At 46.3% G+C, this 17,952-nt stretch overlaps 1 protein-coding gene across 1 annotated transcript in view; it reads right to left on the bottom strand.

Annotated features, from left to right (window-relative positions):
* Window positions 1–2,512: 2,512 nt before the first annotated feature.
* The window catches only part of SMIM13 (small integral membrane protein 13), a 104,922-nt gene continuing 89,482 nt past the window's right edge, over window positions 2,513–17,952 (bottom strand). The window contains exon 2 of the mRNA XM_086965245.1: window positions 2,513–8,567. Within this exon, the coding sequence (XP_086821371.1) occupies window positions 8,374–8,567 (194 nt within the window). The 3' untranslated portion in view covers window positions 2,513–8,373. The remainder of the gene's footprint in view (window positions 8,568–17,952) is intronic.

Raw genomic sequence — 17,952 nt, forward strand, 5'->3', positions numbered from 1 at the left:
TGGGAATATAACAGACTACGTAGGGCTCTGAGGTGGCTCTCTAATTCTAGAAAACGTGGAGTTTGGGCTCTCCCCAACTTCAAACTATATTACTGCGCCACAGTTTTAAGGTATAGTTTGCCCCCTGATAACTGGCAACCCAGGAAGTAGCAATATTCCCTCACCACAAGAACTCATCCTGGGGAAAGGGAGCGCTGGATGCTTATGGCGACATGTCAATGATGGGTGTTTTAAAAAAGTCAAATTTAAGACGATCTCCTGTGTTGGCAAAGTCTGGGGGAATGTTAAAAAGTTATTAGGACTTGGTCGCTACTCCTACTATACTCCAGTGAGTCAGAATTCAGATCTCCCCGAGATATTTCACGATACATGTATAAAGAGATGGAACGACCTGGGGATTAGTCAGCTTGGTTGCTTTTTTTCGACCATTAGAATCAAATCATTTGATGAATTAAAACTAGCATTTAACATCACCAACAGGGATTTTTTTTAATTTCTGCAAGTGAGAGATTTTCTACTGAAGAAAGGGGGGGGGGCGGGCTAAATTTCAATCGAGTCATATTATAGAAAATCTAAATAGAGAAACGCCTCCTAAAATCGGCGAGATATATGGATCCTTGAACTCAATGCTATCAGATGATTTGGACAAGCATGCAGACGCCTGGCAGAGCAAATTAGGACTCTCTTCCCGTATGGTGGCAAAGTCATATGAAATGTCGCTTTCTTGTTTAATGTCCATTAGGCTTTAAGCACAATACTATAAGACCTACTTCTCTTTATACTATACACCATTTAAAATAGCTAAATGGGGAACAGGGAAAGGAACAATGTGCCCACGCTGTGCTCTACCAGCGGTAGACATCGTCCACATGTTTGCGACATGTGACTTTTTACGAACTTACTTACCGAAATATCAGGTTTTCTCACAGAGTTTGCTCATTATGACAAACATTACTACAGCAGAAGTCATCCTGGGCATATCAAGCACTGATAGGCCAACACAGATACAAGGGTTAATTTTTGTTGCGATGGGGGTGCTTCGGCTGTGTATCGCATCAGCCTGGCTCCCTCCGATACCACCCTCGTTTATGCAGTGGAGAGCCAGACTGCTCGCAACCTGTAGCCTGGAGGTCGCCATCTATAGGAATAAGGGGTTCAACACTCGAAGGCGAGGTATGAAAATATGGGGCCCTTTACTTGAATGGATTCAAGAGAATGATTAATGGGAACTCCCGGAGATTTCAAACAAGGGCACATACTGTTTGGTGTATCAATTTGCTTCTCTGTCCAAGCCTGCTACGCTGCTCTCTGTTTTTCTTTTCATTTTTCTTTCTTTTTCATTCTCTTTTGTATTATTGTATTATTTCAGGAACCGTTTGATTTGCATTGTACCCCTGTTTGGAGTATACGTTTTGATACCTGGTCTCAGAGGGGGGGGGGGGGGTATGTTTGTAAAAAACCTGGAAAAACCTGCAATAAATATTGTTGAAAAAAAAATGAAATCTAAAATCTATATTAAAGTTGAAAATGTAAAGAAATCTGCAACACAATGAAGTATGTTGTCTCCCTTCAACCACATGCGGTTTCATGTGGTGGATGACATGTCAAACAAAGCATTTGCACTGCCTGTACAAGGTCCACATTTAATCGTAGGCACAGGAAAGTAGTAAGCTCTTGTAATGGCATGGATCATCAGGTTTGGGCCCATGTGTTAATGGTAAAGTTTAACACACAAACTTTCCGGTTGTTAGTAAAATAAATATTCTAGGACAACAGATTGTATTGCTCGGAGGAACTAAGCAAATATTAGATATGCATAAGTTATGAACATTTTAGTTTGAAAAGCTTTTTGTTAGAGCACTTAGCTTTAAAAAATGTTTAGTCTGAAAATATGTAGGTTAGTTTTGGGTGTGGGCACGTGCCCCAGCTTGCTGTTTGACGAAATACTTTTTTTTAAGGTATGAAAAATGATATGTAGTTTGATAAAAATCATGACCTTCAAACTGTGACCATCATGACAACTTATGTCCACAATGTGGCTTTGATGCCCAAATAGGCTATGGCTGGAGATAACTTATCATTACTTCAACTGAGCAGATAATTTTAATGGTCAAGAATGCAATTTGGCCAGGGCAAAACATTATCAATTTTAAACCTTTAGGTTCTGAAATTTTAAACAAAAATAATTTCAAACTAATTTTTTTTTTAAAACAGTTCATTTCGAACTTAAAGTTACAAAATATTAACCAAGATTCAAGGAAGCAGCACACTAGACATCATCAATTTCTGAAGTTGAGACTCCCCCCCTCCCTCTCCCCAATTTCAAAGAGCTGTGAACAATTATTTGGGCAGTAACAAGGTATTTTATCAGAGTTGTACGCAGATGTGAATTTTTTTTATTGTACTAGAATTATGTAACATCTCTAGAAGCAAACATCCAGATACCAACTTAGCTAATGCGCCTGTAAGAAACGGGACCATCATTAAACATGAAATAATTGCAGACAAAATAGAATTTATTAAATTACTCGTTTATTCAAGTTACAGTCAGTTTAATTATTAGACATGTTGGTTACAGGTATACCAAAATGAACGCAGTACAGTATTCTAAATGTCAACACTGAAGCGGTAACTAACAATATACATAACCACCATCCTAGGGAGCAGGAGGGTAGAAATGACTTTGTAAAGGAGTACCACAAAACACGCTGTAGTCTAAGCCAGCATAAATAAACCCTATCTCAACAAGCAAGTTGTTGCTTCATGCATGCTGTGGTACAACCCTCAGTGAGCTGTGACAGAACTGCATAGAATTAATTTTAAAAAATTGCTTTTTGTCAAAAATCCAGGCCCTCTGGTTTAAATTACGGAACTAAAAAAAATGCAATAAATGTATGCTGCAATTTTCAAAACTTAAACATAAAAAAATATTTAAAACATTGTCAAAAAAAGTTTCACAACTGATGACAGTAAACACAGGAGAAACAATCCCCCAAAATTTACAAAAAAGAAAAAAGAAAAAAAAAATAGATTAAACGTGAAAAGCACACAAGTAAACGACTCACTGAAACAAAATCTTCAAATGACATTCAACCTAAAAGCATGAAGGCAAATTGTTCAGATATTTTAAAAAATGGTATTTGATCTCCTCAAAAAATTATAAAGAAACTGTCTTAATAAGTAACATTCGCTGCTCTCGAAAATGCACTCTCAAATATGCCGCTAAGCAACTCAAATTCACATTACTTTGACAGATGAAATTAGGAAATCTTAAAGATCTTGAAATTTTTTTATTTATTGCAGCATAAATGTTGTAGTTGTAAATGCTGCAACCGTTTCAGCCCACATTCAAAAGAACCCTTGCATTATACATGCTATGCATTTAAAATTATAAAATGGGTGAAAAGGGCATGCTTGTGGAATGCTCCTCGATCTACTAAAACAGAGAATGGACGATGATTAGAAACAGAGATGATAATTAACACAAAATTTCTTTAAATTATTTAAAAAAACGTAGTAGGTGAAGATGTTCCATAAATGATCCATAACCTATCCCTTGCTATGTCATCTGAGCTCTCCACTCTAAAGAAAAATATTATATGTTGAAGCCAGGGAGTAAGATTCTGCAGGTGGCATGAGACAAGACACTGACATGCATAACAACTTTTATTGCAGAATTTCAGATGTCCTTCCCAAAATGGAGGATAAAAAACTAGATCACACTTAAGGGAGCACGCCAGCATGGCTTCCAAGTTGCCCTCATTACAAATGAATGCTTACTGGTAGTAGTATTTTCTGTTCAGGTAGTGAAAGCAAAAGCAGTCAAAATGCAGGGTGACAAACGTGTATTGAACACAGGTCCGTCGACTTGCGCCCCATATTAAGGTGGACTGGAATGAGGCTCTGGCATACTACCTTCATAGGAAAATCATCTGTTTCTTGTGGCAGCATGAGATCCTCACAGGTTTTACTTTAATGCCCTCTACCCATGTCCACTTCCAGTGAGAACAACCGCTTCATGTCTTTCGGACTGAAAGCCATTTGTGATTGCACCTGGTGTGTGAACGGCTGCCCCTATTGCTTTCGTACAGTTTGTCATTATACCTAAATTCACAGCACTGAATTAGTAACATTGCATGTGAACGGGGTATTTTAGGGGGTGGTCAAATCTGCAAGAATCACCATGTGAACAGTGCTAACTGCATATCTGTACAATATTTAAGCCTATCATGCTTTAATGCATATATTACCCAAGTACTTACGCAGTCATGCAGATGAGAATGCAGTCCAAAAAATGACACGTCTGCTTGTGTTTTCCCCTTTACGCTACAGCACTGTTCAGACCAAGGTACCTCATAATTCTTGTTGTGTAGCATACGAGCTAAAGTTAATTCGAAAACTTCATTTAGGATAACATAGAAAATTGACCCAGCAGTGAAGCTTACAGCCTTTATATAAATAACAAAGAATAGTCTCCTCCAAGATTTAGCAGTTCGGGGTCACTCAGAGGAATCACTACTCCCTTTGTGGTGCCTTCCAGCCAAGAACTAACCTTCCACCTTCAGGAGCTTAATGGATGATGTTCCATCCAGTCCTATGAAATTGGAAATGGTACACAGTTCATTTCAGTGCAAGTACATATTTTGCCACAAGCTTAAACAACGTTTGCTTTGCATTTATCTTAACTTATTTCTCATCTTCCTTCATGAGTGTGCACCTCTGATACTTAAAGAATTTCCATGGTTAGGCAGTACATTGGCTGCTTTCCAGGTTCTGGAAGAGGCCCTGATTAGTAACTTGCAGTCGGAAACCATTTGTTGTTCTTATACTAGGCACCATTTTGAACACGATTTAAATTAAAAACACTCGTAAAAGCAATGAGTACATAAAAAACTTATTTTTCAGTAAAAAGAATACATTGAACAGTTTAACAGTGAAATATATAGGGAATGCCCAGAAACAACTTTCAGTAGAACAATTTTCTCTAAAACAAATAATAGGTGAAATTAAGTAAGATTTAAACACACATACGCAGGAAATCAGAATAAAAATTCGAAATTCTATGAATAGCCATGGTCTGATGATAAAAAGGTATATCATTCTAGCTGTGGTGGGATTGAGAGGCTGTGGTAATTGAAAATGGCCCGACGGCCAACAAGGCAGCCAATGTTTGGGTTCAACTGTACAAAGTGTACACAAAAAGGAGGGATTCCAAAACAGGCTTACTTTATTTTTGGTGTTTCTCTCAAGGTGCAGTACTGATAAATTGTGTGAGACCCAAAATGTCTACAGAGGTGTGTTGTACCAATCATTTTCAAAGTATTTTCGGTATCAAATCTTTATTATATTCTATAAGACTTGAAACTTTTTCTAAAACATGTTTCCACATTCTCTTAGATTTTAGTGATGCCACTGTGCACGATTACATTTCATACCCAAACTTGCAGAAAAATGACGCAGACAGTCAATCAAATTGCATGCACCATCCCAACACTGAGGTTTTTTCAAAATGTCTTGGTTAACCTATTCTGAAATGTAATTGGCTTTACTTATGGGACCTTTGGCAACCACCTGATCTCAGACTGACCAATTGAGCTATACTACCAGCTATCATTTACATTCGATGTTGGCTTACCACGTACATTTTCAACATAATCTTGTAGATAATGGATATGGAAAGGTTAAGTGAAATTCTTCAGTATTCTAAAGTTATACCTTGTGGGAACTGGGAAGCTCTGCTTGGCGTAACATCTATACTGGAGAAGAAGTTGTGCAAATGGAAATTAACTAAAAATAAAACAAATATGGCAAAGCCTACAAACAGCAGTGGCAACATACTTTCTACCCATAGTGTCAGAGGATGGTCACTGTGCTCATGAGCATGCTGGGCATTGTTCTGCAAGTTTCTGACCTTCTTTCCATACTACAGTTAGAGTGAACAAAGACGCAGAAGGCACCACCTTTCAGGGTGTCCATCATGAAGGCCTAAGGAAACACACAGGCTTTGCAAGAACTGGAAGGGTTTTCAATCAAGAAAACCCCTGCAGAGTGCACTTTGATTCAAGGTTTACCACAGACAAACGCTGCATATGGTTTCAACTGAGAAAGGAAGATGTTTTAAGCAGCATTATATGAGGGAGGGAGCGAGAGAACTGCTCGACTTACACATTTTATATCCGAGTCCCTAGATAATTAAAGGTCTAAGATTAGGGGTCCTCCTTCAACACCATCATCAGCTTATGGTGCTCCCTCTCTTAAACCGTTCATATTCATGATTCATTATTTGCGACTCGAGTTCAGTACATCTTTTGAATCACTTTAACTGTACCACATATCCAACAAGTGACCACAACACCTAAACTGAAAAATAAACCACAGCTTTCCATACTGTTCCAGCATTCCATCATGCTGACACTATGTACACAATCATGCACTACGATTCTGAACACTCTACCTTACAATACACATACAATCTGAAACCTGCGAAAACTAAAAATCCCTGTAACAAATGACGGCATTTTAGGGTGGGCATAACCGAGAAAAGTATATAAAAAGCGGTTTCCTCTTTACATTATTTTACGAGTTGCTGCTGTACACTTGCCAAAGATGTTTTAGCAAGCGTGGTAAAGTAAGTGAGAATTGAGCGCACTGCAGACGTAAGCTCGCCAAGTACTGTTAGGGATTTTCTTTTTGCTTATACCATTACACAGCAGATGGGTGCAACATTTCTTTTACAATACCCATGGGTGTTCTCAATGGGAAGCATAGTATTTAGCTAATGACAATATATATTGTCATCAATAGAGAGCTACAGCCAGTACTGGCGTGTCAGATTAAGTTGTGCCTCTCACTACCAAGGCAATATCTAATAAATAAAGCCACAACATTGCATGTGTTCGTGCGACCCGTGGAAACGAAGTAGTTCCTTCTGTTCCCTTTAAAAGAAAAATACCAGGACAGACAAGCACTGTGCTCGTCCAATCAGATACAATGAAAAGACAGACTTGTTAAAAGCGGATACGTGCCCGTGCTGAAAGTAGTCCTGTGAAGGAACACATGCAATGCAAGTCACTTGCTAATAACACAGGACACATTCCCGACACGCATTCGGCATTTTAAGTGAATAGTGTTAACCTTAAAAAAACATTTTCTAATAGGTTCATAGTGTGCAGTACAAGTCGTTGACTTAAAGGCCTACTTCAGTCTTTTTAAAACAGTAGTTTGCGTAGAATATTGTGGTGGTTCCAATCAGAACTCCACGTATTTCCACAGACTTCAAGCCTCTGGTGCATCAATGTAACCCTAAGGTATTTGTCCCCACTGACTTTTGATGGACAGCAAAAGAAAATTCAATCTTCACACGATGTTTCAAAAAGAAAGGTTGAAAAAAGGCTGTTCCTTTCTTTGGCGCGGCTGTGTTCACCTTCCTGCCCTGGGCGGTTGGCCGTGGACCATACAATGCAAAAGTTCAGAAATGCTTCAAATCCTTGAAGTAGTAGGCACTTCTTTTCCTGTTTCAGGACTGCACAGTGGGTAACAAACACTGCTACTAAGTCAGACACATTACAGTGGCTTTCTGCGCTTTTCAGTGGGCTTGTTTCCAATTCTCTCACCAAGTGAGATAAACCCTTTATTTTACAGGTTCAGTGAAATCTTCACCCAAAAATTGTGTGGATTCCTTCATCTTGTTTCTACCCGAGGCAGCACGGGACTCTACATTGCACATGCCGGACAAAGTACGATGAAAGGGCAACTGGACGGTTTCCACATGTGTTCGGAAGACTTGTAACAGTCTTCAACATGTTGCACTTCCTTGAAATTCTCATTTTCTTTAAACGAAACCACCGTTGTTTTCAGAAACAGTGCACTTTGATGTAACATTGTCTTTTAAAATACAGTATCCCTGCGTAATGGCATTCCCATCAACCACCACAGATTTGTGGAGATTTCCCATTGTAGGAAAAGGAAAAATATCCATTTTTGTCATCCTCATCCAAATATGTGGTGAGCAATTGAGATACTCTTGAAAACCTAAGCGACAAACATACATAACGAGAAAGCAGAGTTACCATTTCAGGATAAGGTGCGAGTTGAAAGTTGAGTATGCTGGTGGAGAGCTGAAGTGGACAACCCCTTAGTGGTGGTTTGGAAACACCCATCTTCTAATCATCAATTCAACGTCCATGCCTGTAATCCAGCACCATGCGTCACTTCAATTCCACACATATACCCGCAGCAATGATGTTCATTGGATCCTTTGAATCAGGTCATCATTACCGTAAGGCAGGAAATTCAGTAGCAGAGTGGGGGTGGAGAATTCTACAGAGCTACATGTATCCCTGCTGATGTAAACGTCCCCAAAGTGACAGCTCTTTAAGTTGCTTCTTCGGCAGGTGCCCGCCGCTGCCGTGCTGACTTGGGTCGAGGTCTGGGCGGAGTGGACTGCGCTTCTTGCTCAGTTTCAGACTCAGATGGCTCATGTTCCCCTTGCAGAGCGACTGTGTCTCCTATAAGCTCTCGGAGGAACTTGAATTTGGACAGGAACAGCTGCCAGACCACATACCAACCTGCAGAGATTGGGGGAAAAGATGCAGAAGATTTTGTCAATGGATATCAAAAAGCAAACCCGCATTTTCTATACAATTTAGAGTCTGCTGATTGTTAGTCATAGATAGGTCAGCCTATGAATGATATATTTTTTAATATAGTGGAAACATTTTCAGATTAATGACAAGTGATCATAAGGAGTGGTATACTTCACAGGCCAAATTATAAAATTGCTACATAATATCCTCTTGGACGGCTGACCGAATGCATTTAAGAAGTAATACTATGCTAATGCAAGAGGTTAGAATGATGGAAATGCAAACAAAATCACAATGCAAAATGTCCTTGCTGAGTACATTTTTGTTTCTGATCTCAAGCCATGGGATTGTTGAGCTAGCTGTACATCTTTCAGTAAAAAGCCTCCCTGAGGCACCCTGAGAAGGGAATTACCAGTGTGGGAATCCGCATTTCCCACACAGCCTTAACCGCGCAATTCCTTTAACATGCATGTAACAGTGAGACTAAATTTAGGGTTTTGATGTGGGTAGTGGTAAAGGGGGGTTAGGGAAATTTAAAGGTTTAGGGATGGGTAGTGGAAAAGGAATATTAGAAGTAAATTAAAAAAATGTGTGCTAAAGGCAAGCGTGGTAAAGTCATACAACAACACACATGCACTATGGAGGAATTACTTCAGAATCCGCTTCTGCCTCAATAAGTCACACCATATTTCTTCTTTGTTTTAAAGGCGAACTCCAACAGGCATTTTACCTCTACCCCACAGTTTCTATCCCCAATTGCCTTTACCCGCTGTCTTTACGGCGCAGGCAAGTACAACTCAGGTAAGTATGTTCAATAGGTTTTTACCCTTTCCACGCATTCTTTAACGTGCAGTACTTTACCACAGAAGTATATACATTTTTTAAAGAACACATTTTTATACCATATTTTAAAAAAAGGTGGATTCAGGTGTGGGTAAGGGTAAATGGGGGTAAGGATAATTTTGTGGTTTGGGCTGGGCAGAGATAACAGGAATTAAGGGTGACTTTTGGGTTTAAGGGTGGGTAGAGGCAAAGTGAATCAAGAGAAATTGAAAAAAGGCGGTAGCTGAAACATTGTACGGGAAATATTTTTGTTCCTTGAGGAGTCCATCTGTTGAGGCATTTCTTTCCTGCATATAGATATATATATCTGACTTTACAAGATGCAATGTGGGCTAAAAGATATGAGTCATAAAGCCCTGCATGATATTACAATGTGTTGTAATATCAGTATGTTGTAATGCCCGCTAGGTAGAGGTATGCTGAGTAAAGACCCGTGTTGTAACGTTTGATATTCCTCCAGCAAACTCAGCATTCAAACCTCACCTACCCTCCAGACATTTTTATAAAAAGGTTTATGACCTACGCTTGAAAACATTAAAGTAGTAGCAAAGTTCTTCCTCAGTCATCGTTAGAGAGAAGAAAGGGAGGGCACATCACAATGTCAAAAAGAACAAGAGCTGCCCCCCCCTGTCTCCCTCTGTCGAGCCTGGGCCATAAGCAAACAACTTAACAATGTTCCACGGAGGTAATCATTTGATGCAATGAATAAAACTATTGACCTGAATTAAGGCAGTCTAAATAACATCCCTCATAGATTAGTCTCCACTTTAAAGAAAAAAAAAGAAACAAATGAACACCATCTAGTCAAAAGCCTGCTTGTTATTTACAAACAATTCAATTTACAAGAGAAGGAAATGTGATGAGAAGAGCCAGAGCAAGGGGAGAGGAGGAGGACAGCATAGCCAGAATAAAGGCGGAAAGAGGGCCAAAACAGAGGTGTTGTTGGGGCCCAGAACAAAGGGGTTGTCGGAGTCCAGAACAAAGTGGGCGGAGCTGGGATTTGCTGCACGTCTTTTGGACATGATGCACAAGTTATTACTTGTGTAACGATTGATCTGTAAGAGCCATTAGTTAGTGATAGATTCCTTACCTTCGAATATCCCCAGGCGTCAGACAGGATCAGGAAATTTTTGCATAGCAATACCCCTGCGCGTCGCGGCTCCGCGTCTGTCGTCTGCATCGTTAGCGCCAGAATGACGTCAGAGTACTTAGACGCCGCCCTCGCGCGCTGACGTCAGTTCTGATACACAGCTTTTCCGCGCCAGATACGCAGAGCCATGATAGAACCAACACTGGTGCAATGAAACTAGGGCCCTGAAAGGGGATGACCTTAACCCTATATATCGGTTCGCAGAACGGGAAGGATGGGTGGGTAGGTAAGGAATCTATCACTAACTAATGTCTCTTACAGATATATCGTTACACAAGTAGTAACTTGTGCATCTGAAAGAGACACGTTTGTGATAGATTCCTTACCTTAGAATAGATACCCCAGCAATACCAACCCTGGTGGTGGGTCAGCGAACCAATAATCATACCAGAAAGTCCTGGAGGACGGAACGGCCAAAGAAGCCTTCTCTCCGGACTTGGCTGTCTAGGCAGTAGTGTCTCGCGAACGTGTGCAGCGAGGCCCACGTAGCTGCGTGACAAATGTCCTGCAAGGGGACTCCCCGGCCCAGGGCAGTAGTAGTCGCCGTGGCCCGAGTGGAGGGTGCCCTCAGCCCAAAAGGAGGTTCCTTCTTAGCCAAAGAGTAACACGCTTGGATGCACAACACGATCCACCGAGAGATGGTTCGCTTGTGCAACGCCCGTCCTTTCTTAGCGCCCACGTAACCAACAAAGAGTTGGTCATCCACCCGGAACTGGCGTGTGCGATCCAGATAGTAAGAGAGCGCACGTTTTGGGTCCAGACGGTGGAGCCTCTCTTCCGCTTTCGAGAGATGCGGAGGCGGAAAGAAGGTGGGCAAGGTGATGGACTGCCCGATGTGGAAGGCTGTGACTACCTTGGGCAGGAATGAGGGTTTTGTCCGCAACACAACCTTGTCCGGATGGACAGAAAGGAAAGGAGGTTTAGAGGAAAGAGTTTGGAGCTCACTCACTCTCCTGGCAGAGGTGATGGCAACCAGAAAAGCAGTCTTAAGCGTAAGAAGACGTAGAGGACAATTATGAAGCGTCTCAAAGGGAGCGCACATCAAGTAAGTGAGAACCAGGTTCAAGTCCCACTGGGGCATCACGAAAGGAACTGGAGGGAACATATGAGTGATGCCCTTTAAGAATCTGTTTACAATGGGGGACTTGAACAAAAAAGGCTGATCAGGTAGCTTTAAGAAGGCTGAAAAGGCAGAAAGGTAGCCCTTGATAGTGCCCAGAGCCGAGCCCTGCTGGGCAAGAGAAAGAAGGAAGAGGAGAACCTCAGAAAGAGGGGCATTGAGAGGATCCACAGCCTTTGCTGTGCACCATACCACAAATCTGTTCCACCTGCAGGCGTATACCGACTTTGTGGAGGGACGCCTGGCTGCCAGAATGACATTACAGACTTCAGGAGGCAAGTCAAATGGCTTCAACTGTCGCCGCTCAATCTCCAAGCATGGAGGTGGAGACTGGAAAGGTTCCGGTGGAGGACCGTCCCCTGCTGCTGCGACAAAAGAGGCAGACGAACCGGGGGATCGACTGACATACTGAGTAGCTCGGGATACCAGTACCTTCGGGCCCAGTCCGGAGCCACAAGGATAACTTGGGCCCGGTCGCGCTTGATCTTCAGCAATCTGGGCAGAAGTGGTATAGGCGGAAAGGCGTACAACAGACCGCAACTCCACTCGCGACGAAAAGCGTCCCCGAGCAAGTGCCGCCTTGGAAATTCCAACGCGCAGAACTGATGACATTGCGCGTTCTCTTCTGTGGCGAATAGATCTAACCAAGGCTCTCCCCACTGCAGAAAGAGGCCTTGCGCCACATCATAGTTCAAACGCCATTCCTGATCCATCATGCACAGCCGGCTGAGTGCGTACGCCTTGGCATTCAGAGAACCTGCCAGGTGTTGAACCACCAGAGTCACGCCCTGATGTTACAGCCACTGCCAGAGGCGCAGAGCCACCTGGCAGAGGGTCCACAACCCCACCCCGCCTTGTTTGTTGCAGTACCACATGGCGGTGGTGTTGTCTGAACACCAGCACTACATTCCCCCAGACAGAGGGGAGGAATGCCTTCAGTGCTAGACGAATCGCCCGCAGCTCCAGAAGGTTGATATGGAGCTGGGACTCCACCGGAGATTAGAGGCCTCTGATCTCCGCCTCTCCCATGTGGCCTCCCCACCCCTGAAGGGACGCGTCCGTCACAACTACGTGCTCGAGTTGGGGAAGGGAGAGGGATCTGTCGCTGACCCAATTGCGGTCTGTGAGCCACCACTGCAGCTGTCTCGCAGTGCCCTCTGAGATCATGACATGGTCGACAGGTTGCCCTGCTGCTGGGCCCACTTAAACTTCAGGCCCCACTGCAGAGCCCGCATCCGCCACCTGGCGTGATGCACCAGAAGGATGCAGGAGGCCATCAGCCCCAGAAGCCGCAGCGCCAACCTTACGGAGAACCAGGATAAAGGTCGAAAGAGTGGGATGAGAGCCTGAATATCCCAGACCCGCTTTTCGGGAGGATAAACCCGAAACCGCGCCGAGTCGAGGACCGCTCCGATGAAGAGGAGCTTCTGAGAGAGGCACAGATGTGACTTCGGCACATTGATGGAAAACCCCAGCTGGTGCAGGAGGTCTGCCGTTGTCTGGAGGTGGCTGACGACTGTCTGGGGCGAGCCCGCCTTCAACAACTAGTCGTCGAGGTAGGGGTAGACTGAAACCCCTAACCTGCGCAGATGAGCTGCGACCACCGCCATCACTTTCGTGAACACCCGTGGGGCGCTGGTAAAGCTGAAGGGGAGCACGGTAAACTGAAAGTGCTTGAGGCCTACCGTGAACCTCAGGTAGCGCCAATGGGCCGGCAGGACGGGGATGTGGAAATAGGCGTCCTGCAAGTCCAAAGCTACCATCTAGTCTCCAGGGTCCAGGGCAGCTAAGACCTGAGCCAATGTCAGCATTTGGAACTTCTCCTTCCGGAGGAAACTGTTGACGTTCCGTAGGTCCAAGATAGGGCGTAGGGCCCCTTTGCCCTTCTTGGGTACCAGAAAGTAGTGGGAGTAACAACCACACCCTACTTCCGGCCCAGGAACGCGCTCGATGGCCCCTTGGCCAAGAGGGCCGTAACTTCCTCTTGCAGAAGTTGCAAATGATCCCCCGACACGCAGTGGTATTGCGGTGGAATGGCTCGAGGGGTTGTCTCGAAGGGGAGGGAGTAGCCCCTCTGGACGATTTGCAGCACCCACACGTCCGACGTGACAGTGCGCCAGTGGAAGTGGTGATGGCAAACCCTGCCCCCCACTGGCGTCACAGGGGCCTGAAAGCGCGGACTAGGAGGGTTTTGAGGCAGATGCTGCAGGGGAAGGTGTGGACTGGCCGCGCCGTTGTCCCCGACCACCGCCACGGCGGTTTTCATGGCCGCCACCATGCTGTGTAATAGTCTGCAGCGCGTGGCTCCAGTGCCGGAACCGAATCGAGGGTAAGATTGGGGACGGCGTCGCCCAGAGGCGGCACCTGGGGTGACACCCTAGGTGCCGGCGTCGGCGAGGTCGTGAGGTCGACCGGCGACGACCCGGATCCGGATCCAGTGGGGGCCTGTGGCGCCGGGACCAAAGTCGTCGGCGGCGTCAGGCCAAAGCACCCGGCGGCGTCTGAGCCTAAGCACCTGACCCGCTAGGCCCCCCAGCCGGGACCGCTGGGCCCGAAGGCGACGCGGAACCCAGCGGAAGAGGGAGGGACCTCATGGCACATGTGGGAGCGCCCCTTCCTTAGCCACGAAAGGAGCAAAAGGCACCCGTTTGCTGGCGTGGGGCCGAGAGGCCCAAGGACTTGGCCGTAGCGCTGAAGTCCTTAAAAAGCTCAAGCGCATGGTCTGCCTTGTCGCCAAAGAGGCTATGGCCATCAAACGGCATGTCCAGAAGTGTGGCCTAGACATCAGCCGAAAAGTTGGCGGTCCTCAACCAGGCGTGGCGTCGAACAGCCACCGTTGTTGCCATCGCTCTGCCCAGTGAGTCCGTGGTATCCAGCCCACACCGGATGGAGTAGCGTGCCGCATCTCGACCCTCCGCAAGGGCGAGTTTAGCCCGGACCTCCTCCGGGCATTTTGGCAGCACGTCCGCGACCGTGTCCCACAGAGCGTGGGTGTAGCGGCCAAAGAGGCATGCAGTATTGACTGATCGCAGTCCCAAACTCAGGGACGAGAACACCTTCTAACCGAAATGTTCATACCTCTTGGATTCCCGATCGGGCGGAGCCGTCTGGAATGCGGTCTGGGAGGTAGAGGCCTGGATTACCAGGCTCTCGGGGGTGGGGTGGGTGGACAAGAAGCAAGGGTCGCCTGGAGCCGGGCGGTAGCGCCTGGCCACGTTCCTACCCACAGGCGGACCTGTAGTGATCCTGAACCAGGTTCCCAAAATAACGTCACACAAGGCCTCATTAAACGGCAGCAGAGGCTCAGCTGAGCTTGACTGCGGTTTAAGGACCTCAGTGAGTAGGTTAGTCCTCACGGCCGCGACTGGGAGCTCCAGGCTCAAGGCCTTGGTCGCCCGCATCAACACTACACTGTAGGCAGCCCCCTCCTCCGTAGCCACGGTTGGAGGGGAGACAAAACCAGTGTCTGGCGAAGTGTCCAGTCCACTGGCATCCCCAAGCTCACATGTCCAGCCCTGTTGAGACTGGCACTCCTGTGCCAGAGGGTCCACAGACCCCTCCCAATCCCCTTCGTCACACAACACCTGATACTCAGGTTCAAAGGATGGGGCCGGTTCGTGGAAATAAAAATCTCCAAACGCCGAATCGAACCGAATCGAGGGTAGGATTCGGGACGGCGTCGCCCAGAGGCGGCACCGGGGGTGACACCCTGGGGCCGGTGTCGGCGAGGTCGACCGCCGACGACCCGGATTCGGACACGGATCCAGTGGGGGCCGAAGGCGCCGGGACCAAAGTCGCCGGCGGCGTCAGGCCGAAGCACCCGGCGGCATCGGAGCCGAAGCACCCAATACGCTAGGCCCCCCAGCCGGGACCGCTGGGCCCGAAGGCGCCACGGAACCCGGCACAAGAGGGAAGGACCTCATGGCCATGAGGTACCACTCGACCTCCTCAGGCGTTGCATCGTGCCCAGGGACCGGAAGGTGTGGGGCAGGATGTGGCGCCCGCAACTCTATCGGAGCAGCGAGCGTCCAGGTAGGTAGGAAGAGCGATAACGCCTTTCCGACCTCTCATGCCTCTTACCGGAGGATCGTGATCCCGACGACCGATGTCGACTCTCGGGGCTACGAGGGCTCCGAGCCCGCGACCGGTCCCTCGAACTCCTGTGGGACCGGGACCTCGAACGGCACGGGCCGCCGGCCGGAGCTCAAGTCGCTTGCGGGACCGCTCCCGCCTAGCCTTAGACGTCATGGCCCGGCAGTCGTAGCAGGCTCGGTCGTCGTGGTCGAGGCCTAGACACTGGAGGCACCGGCGATGGGGCTCGGTAACCGACATCAGTCGGCTGCACTTAGAGCAGGATTTGAACCCGGGCATCCCTACTGGCACCGCAGGAGTCAAACGCCTCGAGAAAAATCAGATCAAAAGATCAAAAAAGTTAAGTCAAAAAGTGCCTAAGGGGTAGAGCTTCTCCGGATCTGCGGTAGCTGGCGAGGAAAAAAGGAGAACTGACGTCAGCGCGCGAGGGCGGCGTCTAAGTACTCCGACTACGTCATTCCGGCGCGAATGACGCCGACGACGGACGCGGAGCCGCGGATGACGCCTACCGACGCGCAGGGGTATTGCTACGCAAAAGTTTCTGGCGCCTGGGGATATTCTAAGGTAAGGAATCTATCACTAACGTGTCTCTTTCAGATTCAGAGATGCAAGAGGGCACACAGTTTGGCTTAAGATTACTTGATGCTGTTTCAATACCAACTATGTTCTGGGAGACCATACAACCTCTCACTTGTCAGGCCAGACAGTCTATACTCAAGCAGGGCCAAGCACTCCTATTCCCTCTGTGAGCCTACAGGCGGACTTTTGAGGCAGTAACCAGATCCCCAGCTGCTCCGGCATTGCATATAATTCAGGTGAAGTCCTCTCATTGGCTGTCACCAGCACTGGTGCTCTCAGCAACTTTAAGTACTCTGCGGAGTGCTCCCTTCGTTGGTCAAGATTAACTTGGAAGTGGAACAAAGCGCAGAAGTTTGGGTCCCACTTTCATACTCCTTTCCTATACATGGCATGTGGAGCTAATCTTTAAGGTCCTGGAACCAGTTTGAAGTAGTTCCCTTTCAAATAGCTGTAGTGCAGGAAGTGCCATTTGTGCAAGGTGATAACTCTCATAGCAAGTATTAACACTGCTGGCTTCAAGCAGGAGTATCCAAAACATGGGTATAATGTAGAGTGAAGTTTCTGTAGCTGTGCCATCAGCCTTCCTATAATATCAATCAGGGACAGAGTGAAGGGCAGGATCTGCCTAGAAACCACCTCACCTATAACAGTATCTGCAGACTCAATACCTCTCCCCTACCATCCAACAAATGCAAGTGCCTAGGTAGAACCTAATCAGCAATCTTGCTAAAAGGTCCTCATAGACTTTCTAAGGGTAGCCCTGTCTCCATCCACCCACCATCACACCTGTGATTGGTATTCAACCTCCAAGCACAAGAATGCAAGAAATACCCTACCATTTTCTGGGGCAGCTGCATCCAGCTCTCCATCTTGTACAATGCTAAACCAGGCGCAATCCAAAATGGATTCAACCTGTCCTAACAAACATATCCCACCTATGCCTACCTTTTAGTTATGTGCACACATACACCATGTACGCACAGACATGCACGCTTCACAGGGACACAGGATGTCAGTTCAATGGTCTAGGTGTTACCTGGAAGTGGAGCATTTACCAGAATAGAATTCGTAGGACACACATCTTGCTGACAGAAAAAAAGGTCTATTCAGGACTTCAGGGGTACATGTCCGATGCCATGCAGTGGATATTTCCGTCCACACACAAACCAACACGGTTTTCAGGATCTCCTTCCAATATCGCAGAACACCAAGTATAATTTTCCTGGTCTCATTTTTAGCCATACGGCTTAAGCTTTCATGTCCGAATTATGTCAAAGCCCACTACCTAGATGCACAAGGTTATGTAAATGAGAGATGCAGAACCCTGTGGCAAGACGTCTGCTGCATCTCCAACCACCTTTTAATTAAACACGCAAAAGGGGAGAGGGCCAAATCGTTTATACTCCTATACCCCGAACCCCCTAAATGGACTATGATCACATACACAGTGGGTATATAGAGTTCACCAACATAAACAAGGGAAATTCCCAAATTAGAAAAAACTGCCCTCACTCACATACCGAAGTATGTGACATGCTTCATTATAGGGCCTGCTACAAACGCCCTGGTGTAGCCACATCCAG

Source organism: Lissotriton vulgaris, chromosome 4_1 (assembly GCF_964263255.1).
Source record: "Lissotriton vulgaris chromosome 4_1, aLisVul1.2, whole genome shotgun sequence".
NCBI lineage: Eukaryota > Metazoa > Chordata > Amphibia > Caudata > Salamandridae > Lissotriton > Lissotriton vulgaris.